We start from the raw sequence: 22,437 nt of genomic DNA, 5'->3' as shown, positions 1-22,437 counted from the left end.
GCACCGTCTCAAACGAGAGAGGCCGTGGTGGGAACTGATCCTTGCCTAATCGGCGCCACTGTTGTAGCAGAATAAGACCAGCGCCTTCATTCGGAACCCTACTTAGGGTAAACTTTGAAAAGAAGTCATCGGAACCCCACTTAGGGTATAAACTACTTGTACCAGCATCCTCCTGTGCACTTAGCAACACCCACTCAGGGCGGGACTCTACAAAATGGTGTGCTGGTCGTTCCGAAATTGACTTTATAATGCAGTCGCCCATGAAGAAGAGGTGACATCCTCGAAACGCGTCGGCGAAAAGACTGTAATCCCGAATTTGCTGGTTGCTGTATTTCAATTCAACCGTTGGTGTGTTTCAGCGCTTGACAGCAGCGGTGTGTGCCTCCAGACATGCTTGGGCACTTTGAGTTATACTATAAACCGCGGCAGCCCTGCCGCGCTGGAGAGCACCGTCTCAAACGAGAGAGGCCGTGGTGGGAACTGATCCTTGCCTAATCGGCGCCACTGTTGTAGCAGAATAAGACCAGCGCCTTCATTCGGAACCCTACTTAGGGTAAACTTTGAAAAGAAGTCATCGGAACCCCACTTAGGGTATAAACTACTTGTACCAGCATCCTCCTGTGCACTTAGCAACACCCACTCAGGGCGGTACTCTACAAAATGGTGTGCTGGTCGTTCCGAAATTGACTTTATAATGCAGTCGCCCATGAAGAAGAGGTGACATCCTCGAAACGCGTCGGCGAAAAGACTGTAATCCCGAATTTGCTGGTTGCTGTATTTCAATTCAACCGTTGGTGTGTTTCAGCGCTTGACAGCAGCGGTGTGTGCCTCCAGACATGCTTGGGCACTTTGAGTTATACTATAAACCGCGGCAGCCCTGCCGCGCTGGAGAGCACCGTCTCAAACGAGAGAGGCCGCGGTGGGAACTGATCCTTGCCTAATCGGCGCCACTGTTGTAGCAGAATAAGACCAGCGCCTTCATTCGGAACCCTACTTAGGGTAAACTTTGAAAAGAAGTCATCGGAACCCCACTTAGGGTATAAACTACTTGTACCAGCATCCTCCTGTGCACTTAGCAACACCCACTCAGGGCGGGACTCTACAAAATGGTGTGCTGGTCGTTCCGAAATTGACTTTATAATGCAGTCGCCCATGAAGAAGAGGTGACATCCTCGAAACGCGTCGGCGAAAAGACTGTAATCCCGAATTTGCTGGTTGCTGTATTTCAATTCAACCGTTGGTGTGTTTCAGCGCTTGACAGCAGCGGTGTGTGCCTCCAGACATGCTTGGGCACTTTGAGTTATACTATAAACCGCGGCAGCCCTGCCGCGCTGGAGAGCACCGTCTCAAACGAGAGAGGCCGTGGTGGGAACTGATCCTTGCCTAATCGGCGCCACTGTTGTAGCAGAATAAGACCAGCGCCTTCATTCGGAACCCTACTTAGGGTAAACTTTGAAAAGAAGTCATCGGAACCCCACTTAGGGTATAAACTACTTGTACCAGCATCCTCCTGTGCACTTAGCAACACCCACTCAGGGCGGGACTCTACAAAATGGTGTGCTGGTCGTTCCGAAATTGACTTTATAATGCAGTCGCCCATGAAGAAGAGGTGACATCCTCGAAACGCGTCGGCGAAAAGACTGTAATCCCGAATTTGCTGGTTGCTGTATTTCAATTCAACCGTTGGTGTGTTTCAGCGCTTGACAGCAGCGGTGTGTGCCTCCAGACATGCTTGGGCACTTTGAGTTATACTATAAACCGCGGCAGCCCTGCCGCGCTGGAGAGCACCGTCTCAAACGAGAGAGGCCGCGGTGGGAACTGATCCTTGCCTAATCGGCGCCACTGTTGTAGCAGAATAAGACCAGCGCCTTCATTCGGAACCCTACTTAGGGTAAACTTTGAAAAGAAGTCATCGGAACCCCACTTAGGGTATAAACTACTTGTACCAGCATCCTCCTGTGCACTTAGCAACACCCACTCAGGGCGGGACTCTACAAAATGGTGTGCTGGTCGTTCCGAAATTGACTTTATAATGCAGTCGCCCATGAAGAAGAGGTGACATCCTCGAAACGCGTCGGCGAAAAGACTGTAATCCCGAATTTGCTGGTTGCTGTATTTCAATTCAACCGTTGGTGTGTTTCAGCGCTTGACAGCAGCGGTGTGTGCCTCCAGACATGCTTGGGCACTTTGAGTTATACTATAAACCGCGGCAGCCCTGCCGCGCTGGAGAGCACCGTCTCAAACGAGAGAGGCCGTGGTGGGAACTGATCCTTGCCTAATCGGCGCCACTGTTGTAGCAGAATAAGACCAGCGCCTTCATTCGGAACCCTACTTAGGGTAAACTTTGAAAAGAAGTCATCGGAACCCCACTTAGGGTATAAACTACTTGTACCAGCATCCTCCTGTGCACTTAGCAACACCCACTCAGGGCGGGACTCTACAAAATGGTGTGCTGGTCGTTCCGAAATTGACTTTATAATGCAGTCGCCCATGAAGAACAGGTGACATCCTCGAAACGCGTCGGCGAAAAGACTGTAATCCCGAATTTGCTGGTTGCTGTATTTCAATTCAACCGTTGGTGTGTTTCAGCGCTTGACAGCAGCGGTGTGTGCCTCCAGACATGCTTGGGCACTTTGAGTTATACTATAAACCGCGGCAGCCCTGCCGCGCTGGAGAGCACCGTCTCAAACGAGAGAGGCCGTGGTGGGAACTGATCCTTGCCTAATCGGCGCCACTGTTGTAGCAGAATAAGACCAGCGCCTTCATTCGGAACCCTACTTAGGGTAAACTTTGAAAAGAAGTCATCGGAACCCCACTTAGGGTATAAACTACTTGTACCAGCATCCTCCTGTGCACTTAGCAACACCCACTCAGGGCGGGACTCTACAAAATGGTGTGCTGGTCGTTCCGAAATTGACTTTATAATGCAGTCGCCCATGAAGAAGAGGTGACATCCTCGAAACGCGTCGGCGAAAAGACTGTAATCCCGAATTTGCTGGTTGCTGTATTTCAATTCAACCGTTGGTGTGTTTCAGCGCTTGACAGCAGCGGTGTGTGCCTCCAGACATGCTTGGGCACTTTGAGTTATACTATAAACCGCGGCAGCCCTGCCGCGCTGGAGAGCACCGTCTCAAACGAGAGAGGCCGTGGTGGGAACTGATCCTTGCCTAATCGGCGCCACTGTTGTAGCAGAATAAGACCAGCGCCTTCATTCGGAACCCTACTTAGGGTAAACTTTGAAAAGAAGTCATCGGAACCCCACTTAGGGTATAAACTACTTGTACCAGCATCCTCCTGTGCACTTAGCAACACCCACTCAGGGCGGGACTCTACAAAATGGTGTGCTGGTCGTTCCGAAATTGACTTTATAATGCAGTCGCCCATGAAGAAGAGGTGACATCCTCGAAACGCGTCGGCGAAAAGACTGTAATCCCGAATTTGCTGGTTGCTGTATTTCAATTCAACCGTTGGTGTGTTTCAGCGCTTGACAGCAGCGGTGTGTGCCTCCAGACATGCTTGGGCACTTTGAGTTATACTATAAACCGCGGCAGCCCTGCCGCGCTGGAGAGCACCGTCTCAAACGAGAGAGGCCGTGGTGGGAACTGATCCTTGCCTAATCGGCGCCACTGTTGTAGCAGAATAAGACCAGCGCCTTCATTCGGAACCCTACTTAGGGTAAACTTTGAAAAGAAGTCATCGGAACCCCACTTAGGGTATAAACTACTTGTACCAGCATCCTCCTGTGCACTTAGCAACACCCACTCAGGGCGGGACTCTACAAAATGGTGTGCTGGTCGTTCCGAAATTGACTTTATAATGCAGTCGCCCATGAAGAAGAGGTGACATCCTCGAAACGCGCCGGCGAAAAGACTGTAATCCCGAATTTGCTGGTTGCTGTATTTCAATTCAACCGTTGGTGTGTTTCAGCGCTTGACAGCAGCGGTGTGTGCCTCCAGACATGCTTGGGCACTTTGAGTTATACTATAAACCGCGGCAGCCCTGCCGCGCTGGAGAGCACCGTCTCAAACGAGAGAGGCCGTGGTGGGAACTGATCCTTGCCTAATCGGCGCCACTGTTGTAGCAGAATAAGACCAGCGCCTTCATTCGGAACCCTACTTAGGGTAAACTTTGAAAAGAAGTCATTGGAACCCCACTTAGGGTATAAACTACTTGTACCAGCATCCTCCTGTGCACTTAGCAACACCCACTCAGGGCGGGACTCTACAAAATGGTGTGCTGGTCGTTCCGAAATTGACTTTATAATGCAGTCGCCCATGAAGAAGAGGTGACATCCTCGAAACGCGTCGGCGAAAAGACTGTAATCCCGAATTTGCTGGTTGCTGTATTTCAATTCAACCGTTGGTGTGTTTCAGCGCTTGACAGCAGCGGTGTGTGCCTCCAGACATGCTTGGGCACTTTGAGTTATACTATAAACCGCGGCAGCCCTGCCGCGCTGGAGAGCACCGTCTCAAACGAGAGAGGCCGTGGTGGGAACTGATCCTTGCCTAATCGGCGCCACTGTTGTAGCAGAATAAGACCAGCGCCTTCATTCGGAACCCTACTTAGGGTAAACTTTGAAAAGAAGTCATCGGAACCCCACTTAGGGTATAAACTACTTGTACCAGCATCCTCCTGTGCACTTAGCAACACCCACTCAGGGCGGGACTCTACAAAATGGTGTGCTGGTCGTTCCGAAATTGACTTTATAATGCAGTCGCCCATGAAGAAGAGGTGACATCCTCGAAACGCGTCGGCGAAAAGACTGTAATCCCGAATTTGCTGGTTGCTGTATTTCAATTCAACCGTTGGTGTGTTTCAGCGCTTGACAGCAGCGGTGTGTGCCTCCAGACATGCTTGGGCACTTTGAGTTATACTATAAACTGCGGCAGCCCTGCCGCGCTGGAGAGCACCGTCTCAAACGAGAGAGGCCGTGGTGGGAACTGATCCTTGCCTAATCGGCGCCACTGTTGTAGCAGAATAAGACCAGCGCCTTCATTCGGAACCCTACTTAGGGTAAACTTTGAAAAGAAGTCATCGGAACCCCACTTAGGGTATAAACTACTTGTACCAGCATCCTCCTGTGCACTTAGCAACACCCACTCAGGGCGGGACTCTACAAAATGGTGTGCTGGTCGTTCCGAAATTGACTTTATAATGCAGTCGCCCATGAAGAAGAGGTGACATCCTCGAAACGCGTCGGCGAAAAGACTGTAATCCCGAATTTGCTGGTTGCTGTATTTCAATTCAACCGTTGGTGTGTTTCAGCGCTTGACAGCAGCGGTGTGTGCCTCCAGACATGCTTGGGCACTTTGAGTTATATAATACATAAATATATATATATGTATAGAGATAGATAGATAGATAGATAGATAGATAGATAGATAGATAGATAGATAGATAGATAGATAGATAGATAGATAGATAGATAGATAGATAGATAGATAGATAGATAGATAGATAGATAGATAGATAGATAGATAGATATTGTCACTGAAAAAACAAAGGTTACAGGTTATAGTTAGGCTCAGATTTCACTCATTCAAAACTATAGAAATTTAGCAGTTATAGTTACCTCACCTAACTATAACTTACGCCCCCGCAATTCACTGCTTATGACCTGCTATGTATGCATTGCTCTTACATGCAATGTATTTCTGTGTAATGCAGTAGTGTTCAATTTACGACTTTTGAAGGTAAAATGAAAACATCTGTATTTACAGTTAAACTTTTTTTGTTTATTGTGGTGGTTGTGAGTGTTATGCTTGTGGTGCCTGTGGGTGTACATTCAATAGTGTGTGTATGTTGTATGCATGGTATGCTATACGTTAAAAAAAGGGGCTTTGCACATTACCGATATTAATTTTTGAAGCACACACAACATATATGTGTAGTGCAGTGGCGGCTCCTCCATAGGGGCGTTTGGGCGCCGCCCCCCTGCTTTCCCGCACTGCGAGAAGGCAGAAACATAAATGGTAATAACTACCATTTATGTTTCTGCCTTCTCGCACTGCGAGAAAGCATAAGTGCCTGGTTGGGGGTGGGCGGTTCTGGTTGAGGGCAGGGGGGAGTGGCTTGCCCACTGTTGTGCATAGGGACTGTTTGGCCGGCCCTGGGGCTGATCAAACAGTCCGTATGCACAACACTGGGCAAGCCACTCCCCCCCTACCCTTGAGCAGGACCGCCCACTCTCCCTTCTCTCTATGTAGGCTGCTGCATGGAGAAAATGGCCCAGGTGGGGCGCGCTGAGATTCGCCTGGAGAGTTCTGATTGGAGGAGGGGAGGGAGGGAGGCTGCGTGTCCGATGACGCGAGGAGAGCTGCAGCCAGCCGGAATTGAAGAACGCAGGGCGGGAGTCCTGTGACGCTGCTGCTCCTGTTCACAAACTGAAGAGCGCCAACGCTGGACTCCGGCCCAGGAGCAGAGGCCGGTCAGGTAAGTTTTTATTTTATTTTAATTTAAAACTCCCCCTGTCCCCACCCGAGTCCACCCCCACATCGAGTATTGTAAGCCGCGACTGAAGGAGGCGGCTTTCACCACTTGCACCAATGGCACTTTAAGCGTTCACACTGATGGCGATCTGTAAAGGCTCTGTAGTGTGTGATGTTCACAAACAAACCTTGGGAGACGACGCACACGAAAGATAGTCAATGCACGTGGGTGTGGGGTTTCAGCTCAGCTCTTCTTTTTACATTTAGAACTTTTTTTGCAACTGGCACAGCAACTGCTACCTGTTTGTCTTGGACGCAGCTGTGGTGGGTGGGAGGACGGAGCACAGAGATGAAGAGACAGCAGGTGATTAAATCCATTAATCGGATTTATGGTGGTTATTTGTGCGGCACTGGAATGTGTTTATGGCAGCACCGGTATGCATGGGATGACGAAGACGGCGGGATCGTGACATTTCACAAGACTGGCCTCAGTGTGTCAGGAGTGTGTTTGAAGGGACAGGTGTGTTTATGATTTCACACGCGCTGCTTGTGATGGGGCAATCAGGCTCAATCTGGGGCTTTATCTCACGGGGTGGGTTGTGATAGGGGACCTATGCACTGGTACGTTTATGTGTGTGTGTATTCATTCCGTTGTATAAACTGGTGTCGTAGCACAAGCGATGTAGTGTGATTGCACAAGTGCATTTACATATGTCTGAATTCACTGTATATTTATAGTGCCAGAAGTGTTTACAGGATAGCGCCTACCATCACTACAGTGCTTAGAAAGGGACATATGTTTGTGCATGACATCACTTATAGATTACCCCCACCCCCCTGTTTTGCCAGCCACGACTGCATAAGCCCTCCGATGCCCCTTGACCAAGTTTGCGCTGTATAAAAACTACAAAAAAGGCCGTTGACCTGCCTTTCAGGTTAGCACATTATGTTGTCTTGCTCAAAAAGATCATTATATGCAAAGGGCTGCAAAGCGTTTGAAAATGATACCAATTTGTCACCCTTGAGTTTAATTTCACTTTTCATAGATCTTCACTCGTTTATTTATTTTGCATGTTTGTTGTCAGTTTTTGTCTCAGTCAAGGTTTGCTAACTAACATACATCGACACAAAAGTTGCCTGGATTTCCGCCCTACCACTTTCAAATGTCACCAGCCGCCACTGGTGTAGTGTCACATTAAGAAGTAGTACTTACCAGTCTCTACTCCACCAGGGACTCACTCCATAAGGAATCTGCCTCTAGGACAATGCCAGCATAATGGGGAAATCTAAATAGGCTTGGTGCAAACCTGCCAGCCTGATGGCAACGGAGCACTGTTAGCTAGCAGAGGAGTTTGGCATGTCAACGTAGGTGTGCAGCTTACACAAAGGTAGACAGTCTGTTGATTTGGACAGAGGTTCAGCCAGCCCACATCTCAATACGGCAGCAGCTAACTACGTCAGCTCGACGGAGTACTTGTAACCACCGCCACACCACAAAGAGATAACGGGAGTCCCGCCAAGATCTAAATCAGGCCCTTTGTCAGTTCAATACATCTGATCCTACCGCACAGTGAATATAATGTTGTCAGGCAAGCCACCACCATGTGTATTCGCTTAAGGTAGTAAGCCCTCTGTTAAAGCAATGGATGCAACAGGTATTAAATGTCTTGAAAGCTGGAATGGAGACAACTCCTATGGCCGATATACCTGGGTTTCTAAAGTAAGCAAGAGGAGATGCACAGAGGATAGAGCCATTTTAGAGCTAGAACTCTGGCACTTCTCTGCCCATGGTGAGGGAGATAGAGATGGGTTTGGGACAAACCAGCAATAATTTTAAAAGACTACAGACCCAATTCACAAAGGTTTTTCTGTAAGAAGGTATGGCTTACTCTTGCAGTACTCTTGGCTTACTTTTGAAGTACTACATGAGTAATTCACAGAAAAGTCTTTTTGAATCAGATCCTGCTTGGTTTGAAGCGGTAATGCTCGGCACGGATGATCTGCACTTTATAATAAACAGTTATGAGGAAAATCATCTTTTCTAAAGAGTTATATGTGAAACAATGTGACAATCAACTAAAATAAAATAAACTCAATGAAATAAAATAGATTATACAGAGAACTGAAGAAATGGCAGAGCCTGCAGAGTCATACTCTGCTGTATTAAGCCCTCACCTGACTCCAACACACAGGACTCAAGAATGTATATCTCATGCGCCCAAACATCAAGGTAATCATCGACGCATCTGCATGCTCAGTAACAATATAGCTATCCTTTAGAATGTATAGACATTTTGCTACAAAGAATCTGTCTTACTCATAATTGACCTATCAGAACTAAGTACAACGTATTACCCGTGTAATCCAAAACCACATATGCAGTATGGAACAAGATGCACTTGGTAAACATCAACATGCATTCGTTTGTAAAAAAAAAAAAATACGTAACTACATCTTCAATCAAAGCATGCTGTTATACAACTTACATAGTCGCCGCAGTACATTTTGCCGCGAGGCCTGTAGTCTTGCTGAGCTCACGAGTGTAGGCCAAGGTGAAGAATGAATGAATCCGTCCCCTGGTCTCCAGTAACCTGTATCGTGACAGGAGCATTACGAATACCAGGCAGAAGTTGGCTCCAATCAGATTGTGCGGTTCATACCTTCAACTGCGTAACAAAACCATTTCGTACCATCTGTCACCAGGGCATGTATCCAGCCATTAACCATGAAGGGCAAAAGTATAATTATTTTTTAAATACGAATATATTGACACGTCATATCACAATGCTGAGTGCGTTGTTTGTTTAAGATAGTTAACACAGCTACCAGTTGAATGATACAGCACCTGAAGGAGAAACGTGTTAATGATTAACTGCTGCAACATTGCTCCTTTCTTTCCTTCTTTTGCGACAGAACTGAGGGCTGCGGGTATGTTGCTGTTACACTAGATTTAACTTCATCCTTTAGGGTTTTCAAGGCAGCAATTTTTATCTCCAAGTAGCAGATTGCAACACTTTTGGACTACCTAGCAGCTCCTATGATTAAACAAATAAGATGATATATCTTTCAGAAATGTATAGGACAATAGCTTTTGATAGTTTGAGCTGGCTATTTCGAGGTGGAATCCATCAGTGTTAACAAGCTGCGTTGCCAGTCAATTCTTGGAAAAATGTAAACAGTTATTATAAATATTGGATATAAGGGGGCAGATTTACAAGCCCCTTGCGCCTTCCTGCGCCGCCATTGCGTCACTTTTTTTGATGCAACGGCGGAGCAAAAAATGCGGCCTGTTTACAACGTGACGCATCTAGGGAGATGCGTCACGTTGTAAAGCCCTGCGTCACATTATACCTGCGTCAGGTATAATGTATGCAGGGTGGGCGTTCCCATGAAGGAAGGCCTCGTAAAAGTGATGCAGTGAAATCTACAAGATTTCACTGCGCAACTTTTAGGACCCACTGTGTCAATACCTTACGCCTGCTTGAAGCAGGAGTAAGCAGTGATGCAGTGTAGTGGAAATAGGCCTCAACACACATCGCTGGAGTTGCGTCGTGCTTGCGACACAACTCCAGCAATGCGTGATGTTTCCGACAACAGATGCGTCAGAATTTCTGACGCATCTGTCAATCCTTGCGCAATAGTGTGCCGTATTGTAAATACGGCGCATCTATGGTGACGCAAGGGTTTCTAAGGGTGGCGCAGGGAAAGTGACGCATCTGTACAGATGTGTCACTTTCTTGTAAATCTGCCCCTATGTGCTTTCTGACAAGCCTGTTGGTGCAAAAATGGAGGACTGAAGATTCCCCTGAAAATGTCTAGCTTTGGTTCCTCCCACTTAACACACAAAAACAAGGTAACAGACGGATGGTAAAAGTAAAAAAGTCAATATTTTAGGTGTATATCACAAATCACAATTGGAAAATGCTATATTCTTCATAATTAATTTTCGCTATAAGGGTGTGGGTGAGGTATTTAATAGGGTTCAGTAAATACCTCTTCTTACGAATTTTAACTCTGCAACGCCAACAAGTCTCACCATACTCGAAAATGGGGCATAACGTAGAATTCGGTGCTGACCTACCGATAATGACCTGGAGAACATTGCAAGGTGTGTCCAATGTTTATCACACTTGGTAATTACCCCATGTAGAAAACTCCACCGGAGTACGAGGTATGGTTCTTGTGCAAACAGGAGTTTGTGCAGGAAACTAAATCCAATTCCACACTTGAAATCAGGGCTATGCATACTTTCAAAACAAACTGAAAGTTATAGTCGCATGGCAATAGTCGCAAGTGTCCTACTTTGAGGCTCCCTCTGGAGGCGATAAACGAGAACAGCATGCAGCCCAGAAACTGATGAAATGGCCATTGACAATCAATGCCGGAGAGCTGCTAACGCTGCACAATTGAAAGCTTCCTCAATAACAAACAAAAAATCATGCCCCCTGCATCTCTTTCAAAATGAATATGATCGGAAAAAAAATTGGCTCACTTTGGTAGTGAAAATTAAATATAAGTAACTACAGAAATTAATGATTTCAAGTTTATAAGACTTTAACTGCTTACACAATTCAAACACGGAACACTCGATTTCCTTTGTTAAGTACATTTTGAATATATAAATAGTATACTTTAACATTCATATTGATACTTTACATATCAAAATACAGAAAAGTTGGGAGCAAGGATGAGATGAAAACTAAAAGTAAGGGTGTAGCTACATCATAGCAGTTGACTGACCACTTATGGAGGACAGAAAAACGACACCCCCATTATAAACGAAACTGATGAAAAAGAGGCATCTTTTCAGCTCTGATAACAGTATGCTTAGTCTTAAAGTCATACGCTCACCTGGCAGATGTGTCTGCTGTGTTGCTGGAGAACCAAGAAAATATAGGATCTCCTATCACGAGTCTGTGCCTTCAACGTGAAAACTAAGACATGGAGAAACAAAAACTGGCATTTCTGAGCAAAGTCGCAGGGCGATGGAAGTACAGCATTGATTAAACGTGGGATGTTATCCATTCAACTATGACGATAAATCTCCTTTTTGTGTTTTTACGTGTTTAGCCACAAAGATCTTCGCACCAGTGAGTGTGAAATACTTTAGACATTCCACTGCATTCTTCGATTGTGTGTGATTTGTAGCAGGCATCTAAGTCTAATGTCACTCATTTGATTAAAAAAGGAAGCAGCATTTGAAAGCAAATGGGCACGATGTGTTACTTCTCATGTGAAAGAAACAAAAGCGTTTGCAGAATTAATACAGTATGGGGCTTAATTACAAGCCCATTCCGCTGCAGGTGCATCACTTTTTTTGACGTACCGGTGGCGCTCAATGCAGACCACTATCTACGAGGCCACGCAAAGTCACATTGCGAAGCTTTTCATATCCTCGTAGATATGGAGTAAGACAAAGCAGCGCAAGATGCTGCGTTGCCTTACTATGCATCAAAGAGGCATTCTATGGGTTTGCCGTAGGTGTTCCCAAGCAACACCCATGGATTTTGACACATTGCCAGACTTACAAGGACTTGTAAACATGGGAATGTGTCAAACACCTACACTTCCCCAGGGGAGGTATAACTAGCTGCAATAACTTTATTTCTCCTAATTTATTCCTCTTTCTATGTGTGCTGTATTCAGCAGCACACACAGAAGGAGGAAAACACCTCCATTTGTTTTGGTGCGGGAAGGTGTCCCTTCCTGCACAAAAACAATCATTCCTACAACCCAGACACCAGACAAATAACTTTAGTTCGTCTAGTTTTTTCCTCTTTCTGTGTGTGCTGTATACACATAGAAGGAGGAAAACACCTCCATTGTTTGTTTTTGTGCAGGAAGGTGTCCCTTCCTGCACAAAAACAATCATTCCTACAATGCAGACACCGGACAGCCAAAATGGCGTCAGTGCAGTGGGAATGGACTGGAAAGCACCATATATCATAAATACAACACATTTCTGCCCTTTACTTTTGACAGTACAGCAAAGTGACTTACTGTACTGCCTTGCATCAAAATCTTGTAAACGAGGCCCTCTTTCAGGAGGCATGGTTAACTGCTTATGGCTCGGGGCACAATACTCCAAACCTGCACTCACCACCTCCAATTGAGAGAAGCTGACACTTGCATTGTGCACAGAAGGGCATATTTATGAACCCTTGCGCCGCTGGACCATCACTTTTCATGACACTGTGGCTGCGCAAACCTTGAAATCATATCTATGAGGTCACGCAAAGCCACTTTGCTTTGGTTCAAATGGCCTCACAGATATGAAGTAAGGCAAGGCAGCACAAATAGTTGCCTTGCCTTACTCTGTGCTCGGAGGCATTCCATGGGCATTGTGCAACACCCATTGAATTTGACACTTCCCCATATTTACAAAACCATGAAAACCTGCCGATACGGCAAAACCTTACGCATCCTGAGGTGTGGCATAACAAGGAGAAATAACTTTATTTCTCCTAGTTTATTCCTCCTTCCACATGTGCTGCATTCTGCAGCACACATAGAAAGAGGAAAACGCCTCACAGGATTGTTTAATGCACAGAGATGCCCCTTCCTGCAAAATAACAATCCTGCCAACAACACAGGCACCCTTGCACCATGGTGCAAGGGTGCCTGCATTGGCGCTAGGCTGCCAAAATGATACCAGTGCAGGGGGATAGGACAGGAATGCATTGTATTGGATAAATACAGTGCATTCCTGCCCTTCCACTTTGGCTTAGGGCAGCACAGCAAGTTGACTTGCTGCGCTGCCCTTTTCCAAATCCCCTTCAATGAGGCCAGATTGTTTGCACACCTTGGATTATAGCTTAACTTGTATCGAGCACACACTAAGCGATGGCACCAAAAGGCTGAATTACATATCTCAGCAGTTCACGTTGTTTGAAGACAGCAGAGTCTACCTTGATATATTGAGTGACATTTGGATTCTGTTTCTCACTTTTCATGGTGTCCTTCCATGCAATAATGTTTCCGCAGCCAGCACCTTAATACTTAGATTCTTGATTTCTATCTACAAAGATCATTTGCATCCTAGAGACTTTGATGCAGGACATTTTTGAGTACAGAAACAGTGTTTAGAAAAAAAGCAATTGCACTGTTTTGAACATATGTCTTTCAGCATTGCTAAACATGTGCAAGGTCCTGACAGGTCTTAGCAAGTGATGTGTGGTTTACCAGTGTTGGGAACCACAGAAAATAAATGCTTGTTTGTTACAAATGGGTGTCTCTAGTTGGCAGTGGTATACACCCTGTCCAAGTAAGGACCCTTCCTTCTGGTCAGGGTAAGGGAGTTACACATCCAAGATAGCCCCTGCTCACCCCCTTGGCAGCTTGGCACGAGCAGTCAGGCCAATCTCAGAGGCAATGTGTAAAGTATTTGTACATATCACCCACAGTAACACAGTGAAAACTACACAAATAGACAGCAAACAAGTTTAGAATAATAAACAATGTTTATCTAAACCAAACAAGACCAAAACAGCAACAACATACAGAACTCAAAATATCACTTTTAAATGGTTTAAGCAATTCTGTTTATATAGAACTCTGCAGGTGCATTGCTTTTAACAAACAAGTACATTTGATGTGCCACAATCCATGTTGAAAAACAGTTGCAACAGAGGAAAGCATCAGAAAACACAGTGATGTGTCGGTTCTTGAGTCCCAGAGGAATGGAGGCATCAGTTCTGCTGCACACAGGAGAAGTGCTGCATTGATTCCTTAATGCAAGGAGAAGCAATGTGTTGAATTCCGGAGGTGACTCCTTTCAGTGGGGCAATGTGTTGGAAGTTTGACAATCTAATCACAAGAATACTCCACTGAATGTGTGGAGGAGGGAACAAGAGGCGTGGGGTTCTAGGAGCTAGCAGCCTCCAGTACTAAATGTTTACCACAAAAGAGCTGCTCCTAGTGTGATAACCCAAACGAGTTACAAGAACGTCGTAAGTGTGGGCATCTCACAAAAAGTTACGGACTGGTCTCACACACCACCTGGTGTCATGCTTCATCATTGACCAGTCCTCGCCCTCCAAAACCTTCGTTTGATGGAGGGCGGGCATACACTTGACGACAAGGATGCACTTCTAAGTGACTAAGTGGGGGCCCGTGTATATGTGAGTGAGGTTAAAAATCATTATAGTAGTCAGCGGCGTTTTTAATGTGAAAAGAAAACTATATGATATTAAAATGAAAAAGTGACGGTAATTGGGGTGGTTAGTGTCCCCTACCGTCTAGTGAATGGTCGACATGTTTCTGCCTAAGCGGCCCGATTGGGTCCATGGCATTCATCAGGACCTAGAAATGAGAAAGGGGGCTCCGTTCTTACAAAATATTTGTGAGTTGACCCAGTGAACGAAAGCTGTTGCATCCTCCTCTGTTCCATTCCATACAATAAGTACATCGTCTATGTACCATTTCCAAATTCTGAGGTGATTCAGAAACGGGTTCACCGGATTGTTAATGAAGTCATCCTCAAATTGTTGGACGTACAAACAGGCCATACTGGGGGCAAAGGTGCTCCCCATCGAATTTCCTGTTATCTGGTGGTATGCCATGGACCCAATCGGGCCGCTTAGGCAGAAACATGTCGACCATTCATTAGAGGGTAGGGGACACTAACCACCCCAATTACCGTCACTTTTTCATTTTAATATCATATAGTTTTCATTTCACATTAAAAATGCAGCTGACTACTATAATGATTTTTAACCTCACTCACATATACACGGGCCCCCACTTAGTCACTTAGAAGTGCATCCTTGTCGTCAAGTGTATGCCCGCCCTCCATCAAACGAAGGTTTTGGAGGGCGAGGACTGGTCAATGATGAAGCATGACACCAGGTGGTGTGTGAGACCAGTCCGTAACTTTTTGTGAGATGCCCACACTTACGACGTTCTTGTAACTCGTTTCGGTTATCACACTAGGAGCAGCTCTTTTGTGGTAAACACTTGGAAGTTTGACACACATGTACGATGCGTGAGGAAATCCAGGCGGTGCGGGTCAATGTGGTGATGAAATAGGCACTGCATAAATTTCCACAGCAGCAGACAGGTGGTGCGTTGATTCCTTCAGCAGCACAGCAGGGCCTGCGTCGAAGTGGAAGCAGGGGTCGTGGACATCGGTTCTCTGGACTTGGACTGCGGCAGTTCTTCAGGCTGTGAACATGGCTGCATTGATTTTTCAGCCGCAGCGATGCGTTGGGTTTTCAACCGCACAGCAACCTTGCAGCGGACAAAACAGCACTGGAAGGGTGATGCATGGATTTGCGAGTCTTGAAGCAGCAGAACCACCTCCAAAGGCCCAGAACAGGAACTAGCACCATTTGGCAGGTGAGGACACCCAGCAGTTCAGAGATGCTGCAAATGAAGTTTTTGTTGGCCCGGAGACTTCCAACAGGAGACAAGCACTCACAAGCCCTTGGAGAAGTCCAGTTCTTTCACTGCCCACATACAGAAGCAGCAACTGCAGGCCATCCCAGCAAAGCAACTCGGCTCTTCTTCTTGGCAGATTCCTCAGTCCAGAAGTGTTCTCCAAATTTGGGGTTTCAGGCCCAATTCTTATACCCCTTTTTGCCTTTGAAGTGGGCATACTTCAAAGGAAAGTCTTTGTTGTCCACAAGATCCTCATGAGAATAGTCCAGCCTGAACTGCCAAGGGAGGACCTGGCTTGGCAGTTCGGACTGGACTGTTCCCATGAGGATCAGGGTCAAGACTGATTTGCATATGGCTGGGTTCAAACTGGGGTAGCATAGTGAGTAAAAAAAAATGGATGTAACCCAGATCTTTTGACTGGGAGTGAATGTTTGATCCATTCAGCATTCCTTCCATAATTTGTTGCTGCAGCACTTTCTAAAAGTGGCACTTTCCGAGACACAATTTAAAAAACAACTTCATTAAAGTTTGTATTTTCAAATCCTGAGTTCAGGGAGTCCAAACTCCAAATCTCTATTTTTCCCCAATTGAAAGTTACACTTGTAAGATGCTACCAGGCAGCTCCAATGATAACCTAAGGGAGAGATAGTCCTTACCATAGTGAAAAATGAAATTGGTAGTATCTCACTATCAGGACATGTAAAACTCACCAGTACGCATCCTACCTTTCACATACACTGCACCATGCCCATGGGGCTACCTTGGGCCTTCCTTAGGGGTGCCTTACATGTAGAAAAGGGGAAGGTTTGGGCATGGCTAGTGGGTGCACTTGCCAGGTTGACATGGCAGTCTAAAACTGCACTCACCGACACTGCAGTGGCAGGCCTGAGACATGTTTGCACAGCTACTCATGTGGGTGGCACAAGCAGTGCTGCCGGCCCACTCTCAGTTCACTTTACTAGGGAATCAAATATGCCAATCATGGATAACCAATCATAATCACAATCCAAACGGGGAGCACTTGCACTTTAACAGTGATCAGCAGTGGTATAGTGCCTAGAATACACTAGCCAGCAAAAACAAAGTCGCGCACAAATACAGTCAAAAAGACAGATGGGAGGGGCAAAAAGACAGGGGAAGCCACACAAAGTATTCCAGGTCTAACATTATTCATTGCTTTTGTAGTGGCCCAAAGAGTCAAGTGGAAACTAAGCTTATCTTCAACAGAGAGCACATAGTTACAAAGCTAAAGGTAGTTATTTTGCTAATTAGAAGTGTTGCTGCACATATAAAAAGATGCTCAATAAGATGTTATGCTTTAGTTTCAGAAATAGGTAGTTTCACATCTTAATACCAAGACATACAGCTAAAGTATATCCTTTCTCTGCTACTCTTATATGTAGGACTTTATGGCATGTTACCCAGTGCATAATTTGTAAAATATTAAATCCAGGTGCTCAAATGTTATTAGGAGGATACACCAATTTCCCCCGACTTCACCCACTTCCTCCACTGGCTCCACTCACTTACTCTATTGACTCCACCCACATCCTCAACTGGCACTTCTGAAAGCCAGATGTGCTACTCGATCTGAATTTCAGCAAGGAAGACTTCCTCAAGTAAGGTTTTGATAGGAAGTTTCCCCCGCCCCTTAGAAAAGTTTGAAAAAAATAAAAGCAAAAGTTCATTTAAAGCACAATTTTGGAATAAATTTGCTAAAGTGACTAATGCAAGAAATGCATCTTCTGCAGCAAAACACAGTGGTTAGGGTTGACTTTACTAATACAAATTAATTTCTACCTAAACAAACACTTTCGAGTAAAATTAGGATAGTCAAAGACTGGGAAAAATACATAACTTTCTAACCTGTGCCATGCTGTTTGCATCTAGCGCTTTGGTGGCAGTTCATAGCTCACTGTGCTAGATGACGATTGTAATTTAGGAACTGCACAGTAACAAAAGGGTCTCTGTGAAAAAAGCAGCATCCCACATTGCACATGAAATACTGTTCTGTAATCTGCATACTACATGTTCTTTGCAGCAGGCATATTAACCAACTGTGCTACCTTAGACGAGTCAAAACTGCCATTAGACAAAACTCTGATCTCTCTCCAGCAGGTACATTAATCACCAGAGTTATCTTGGCACATTTATTGTTGCCTGACAACTGTAGGATATGTAAGAAGCTGCAGTGCTTTTTAAAACTGATGCACTGCTACTAAAGCAGTCCCCACCCTTCCAGCCTCCTGGTCCGACCTGTCTGGCCTTGAAATAGATCACGCATTAATTAAGGACAGATGGAAGTCTGTACTAAAGGCAGGTGGCACAGTCCTTGTATTAAGGACAAGTATCTCATTCTGTGTAGCAAAGACTAGTCTGTCACCAGTCGATGTTAAGGAAAAGCAGCAAAATGTGTGCAGTAAGGACAGCTGACACCGTCTCTACATTTGAGAAAGGTGGGTGGCCTCTGCGTTAAGGGCAGGTGGCACATGCCCCTTTCCTATGGCTCCTCTTATAACCCTCACTGTCATAAGGTGTCTCACACGCCATCGCCCTCTGTAACCACAAGGTCCTCGGACCCCTTGCTTGGCCACAGGCCCGGACTTCTCTAATAACCTGCACCCCTCCCCAACCATGCAGCCCCAGAGACCCTATTACTTGGATTTGCCTCTTTACAACGTGCTTCTGTGTCCTCCATACAGACTCTAGCCCTGGCCCATTAAGCTTTTGATGTTTTCAGGCACTTTGGAAACGTGATATAAGTGGTGCATAGTCAAATCAATTGATACTGTTATTCAGATGTTGTTAACACATACCATGTGTCTCACAAACATCTGCGGCTGCACTTTTTCTGGGCACGTACCTAAACCATTAAACGAGACATACTTGCTTCAGTAGCATATGTTACAAAACGAAAATGAAAAAATTACTTACTTACTGCCTTTTTTTCGTTTTAATTATATGCCTGCTTCTTGCTTCATCGAATGACTAGCACTGTAGCTGCGCAGTATGCAGGGGCAGGTGAAAAGTTGGGACCCTGATCTGCATTGGTGTTAGAAATGGGGTTTCTGGTTGGCTAGGGTATACACCTAAGCCAAGCAGAACCCACCACTCTAGTCAGGCTAAGGGAATTACACACAGAAGATAACAACAACTCACCCCCTTGCTAGCTTGGCAGAGCAGTCAGGCTTATCCCAGCGGCAATGTGTACAGTGTTTGCACAACACACACACCAGTGACACACTAGACACACCACAAAAAGAGACTCCACACAAGGTTATATAAAAATATCCTGTGTATTGTACATAAAACAGTTTAGACCATAATCACATAAATCACTGTGCCACTAGGCACTTGTCATAAGAATGCATATAATACACAAAATCACTTTGCCAATTGGCCAATTGTCATAACAGTATAGGTAGTGCAATCAAGTAATCACTTATAAGTTGCACATGTCCTAAACACGCCAGGAAAGACACCATTTCTGAACATATCTCTGAGAACATTAATCACCACTAGCACCACTACTGCAGAGGCCTGAGCATCTAAACCACTAAAACAATATGCATCATCACATCGGGAAATAACAGGCAGTACTTACACAATGCATGCCAAATACCCTAAATTCCTAGAGCACAGTGCTTCTGTGCTCCTATTCGAATACATTTTGACACTGACATTAAAACACTTCTGATACTTTGAGTATTACATGTTAGGAAAGCAGATAGACAACACAATAGCAAAAGTTGAGATGAGATGAGAGCATGCAGGACTTTGAAGTATTGTGGCAGTTAGGGAGGTGTAAGTTACCAGACTCCACTCCCCCAGGTACACCTGTCAAGTTCTCAGAATGCAGAATAGCCAAGACGTTCTCCTCCTAGGGTAAGAGTTGTAATGGGGCACTGGGAAGACCACCACCAGGGCTCTGGGCCTCCAGGTGTTGCTTGGAGGCCAGGGAACGTATCTTCCCTCTCAGGTCATTCCACCTCTTCCTTATCTCCTGCTTTGTGTGCAGGTTGGTACCTACGGCATTCACTCTGTTGACTATCCTGTGCCACATTTCTCTTTTCCTACTGAGAGCTGTATGTTGGGCTTGTGTTCCAAACAATTGAGGCTCTAATCTTATGATTTTATCCACCATGACTGCCAACTCAGCCTCTGAAAAACGTGGATTTTTTGGGTGTAACATAACTAGAAAGTAAAGTGAGTGACAATGAAAAAACCCACCAAGGGATATTCGAAAAAAATGCAACAAAAGTGCTGAACATAAAACGTGTGGTGTCTGTCTTACTGTGCTGCAATGGAGAGGCAAAGGACCATGGTCTGGGTTGTGGTGTGTTTTATAGTGTAATTTGCAGGTGTGTACACTTGGCCAATGGATATCAGTTGTGCTGTTTTTGTATCCATCCAATGGGCACTGTTCTGGTGCTTTGATAAGAGTGTACAGCGAAAGCCTACCACCGTCAAAGAACCACCACCAGGAGACCATTACAACTGTGTTTCAGTAATTGGCTCAGCGGGAAGCAGCAGTCCCCATGGTGACAGACCACGCATCGCTAACATTGCAGTCTACCATGGCACAGGCGGGAACACACCGTCAATGGCTGTCGGCAATTCAGGCTTAGTGCATCGTAATACAGCTGGTGGCAGACTGGCGATGCAGGCGTCTTCTTGGTCCGTAGCAGCGATGGTACGGCGGTGAGACCTCCAAACTTGTAACTGGGCCCTTAATCAGCTTTACCAGTATCTCCTATGGGAACAGCTAGATCTAATACAGTGAAAATAGTTTTGGGTGATTTATTCACTTTAGGTACGTTCTTGCATAAAGTTAAGTATGTACCACTTCTAGCACTATACACTCTAGAGTATTGGCAATAATTACATTTTAGGAGTGAAGGTTTGGTGCTTAGATGCAGATTTAGAGCCCTGTAAAAGAGTTTACTTTTACAGGTGTGTCTACAAACATGAGAGCTTGCAGGCCGCAGCGGGCCAGGCCTCAGTAGAGGCCTGCGTCATATTTTCAGGGTCACAAAGTGGATGGCACAATATAGTGCTTCAGTTCACATGTGACATTTAATTAAACATGCCTTATGAGTCTTTTTTATATCATATGCAATGATCTTACAGTAAAATGAAATATGCCAAATGGGGTTTTAAGCCAATTTCAATGTTGTTTTAGGGCTAAGAGCACATACACTGGACACTGGACAGCAGTGCCCTGGTGTTAGAGGTCCAAATTATCGGCAATTGAGTCCCCCACCCCCAAAAAAAGAAAAACTGGGGATCACTACCCAAGAAAGGGTCACTTTACATCATGAGCTTCACATGGCCATTCAGAAGACAGGTAGCTATGCATGTACCATCTCCCTTTTCCCATGGTGTTCACCTATGCTTATAGACTCTAATTGATAATCCTTGTTATCTTCCTTCTGAGAAGCCATACAAACTCTTCTGATATAAAGTTGCATATTCATAGCATGAAAATCTCTGTGCTCAGCATTGATGAACTCAAACCAGTACGGTTTTATCCCTAACCGGGACACAACATTGCATGTCCATACGGCAATTACGGCCTTGGTCCAGTCTGTATTATCTGTCTGGGTGCTGAGAAGATCTTTGATCGCTTCTCCTGGCCCTTCCTTTGGAGGGTCATTGAGTCTGCTGTCTTAGGCTCAGACTTTATCTCAAGAGTCAGGCACCTCTACTCTGAACTTGAGGGAAGGATTTACAGCACAAGTTTATTATCAGATCCTATTTCTATTCTCAGCGGTACCCGGCAGGGGTGCCCTCTGTTATTTGCTCTTTATATTGAACCATTTATTCAATCTCTTAAACGGATGAAAGAGATACAATCTCTGAGACTGCACCACCATGAAGTAAAAATCCTTGCGCATGCGGATGACATCGCTGTCCTGACCCCTGCTCCCATCAGTGGTCTATGCACATTAGTGGCAGCAGCCCAATCATTTGACGTTGCCAATTACAATTTAAAATCAGATAAGTCCCACAACTTATCTAATCTGGCTTCTACTGGCCAGAATGAGAGATGGATGCAGTCCTTGGTGTATCTTGGGGTCACCTTAACGATTAATATCACTGAGATTCTGGAGAATAACTATGGGAGGTTGTATCAACATTCAGCAGATGTTTTTTTTAAATGGAACCATTTGCACCTGGGGCTTATTGGTTGCTGCAATCTTATTAAGATGATTATTCTCCCTCGGTATTTCATATTTTCAGTTGTATCCCACTTTTTCTACCTGTGGCTTTTTAAAAAACTAAAGTTAAGGCATTATGGCTCAAGTTAATCTTGTCCTATCGGAAGCCTAGTTGTAAGATCCTGTTACTACAATAGTCTAAGAAAGACAGTGGGGTCTCCCACCCGATTCTTAGGTCTTATTTTCTGGTGTCATTCTTCTCACAACTCCGGTTGGTATTGGGGTGGGGGCTGTGGCCATCGGGCCATATGTTTACAGAGTTTCTTCCATTGGGTGAATCAGTAGTCCCCGGAGTGATTATCGTGGACACAATATACTTTAAACGAACCTGTTTTAAGCTGCTAAAAGTTTTCCACCTTATTTGAGGTTCCTTTAAGAGAATATTTTCCGGCATCACAACATTTAATCAG

At 45.3% G+C, this 22,437-nt stretch overlaps 1 protein-coding gene across 4 annotated transcripts in view; it reads right to left on the bottom strand.

Moving 5' to 3' along the window:
• Nucleotides 1-9,097, bottom strand: part of ANXA10 (annexin A10) — a 514,604-nt gene extending 505,507 nt beyond the window's left edge. For 2 of the 4 annotated variants that reach the window (XM_085643276.1, XM_085643278.1), the window contains exon 1: nt 8,915-9,046. In XM_085643276.1, coding sequence (XP_085499402.1) covers nt 8,915-8,932 — 18 coding nt within the window. In that variant the 5' untranslated portion in view covers nt 8,933-9,046. Of the gene's footprint in view, nt 1-8,914 lie in introns of all 4 variants that reach the window. The other 2 variants (XM_085643277.1, XM_085643275.1) reach the window with 2 other exon arrangements.
• Between the last annotated feature and the right edge of the window lie 13,340 nt (nt 9,098-22,437).

The sequence above is a fragment of the Triturus cristatus genome, chromosome 2_2 (genome assembly GCF_964204655.1).
Source record: "Triturus cristatus chromosome 2_2, aTriCri1.1, whole genome shotgun sequence".
NCBI lineage: Eukaryota > Metazoa > Chordata > Amphibia > Caudata > Salamandridae > Triturus > Triturus cristatus.
Note: the sequence above shows the minus strand (reverse complement) of the source record. Positions and strands in the feature narration are given on the sequence as shown.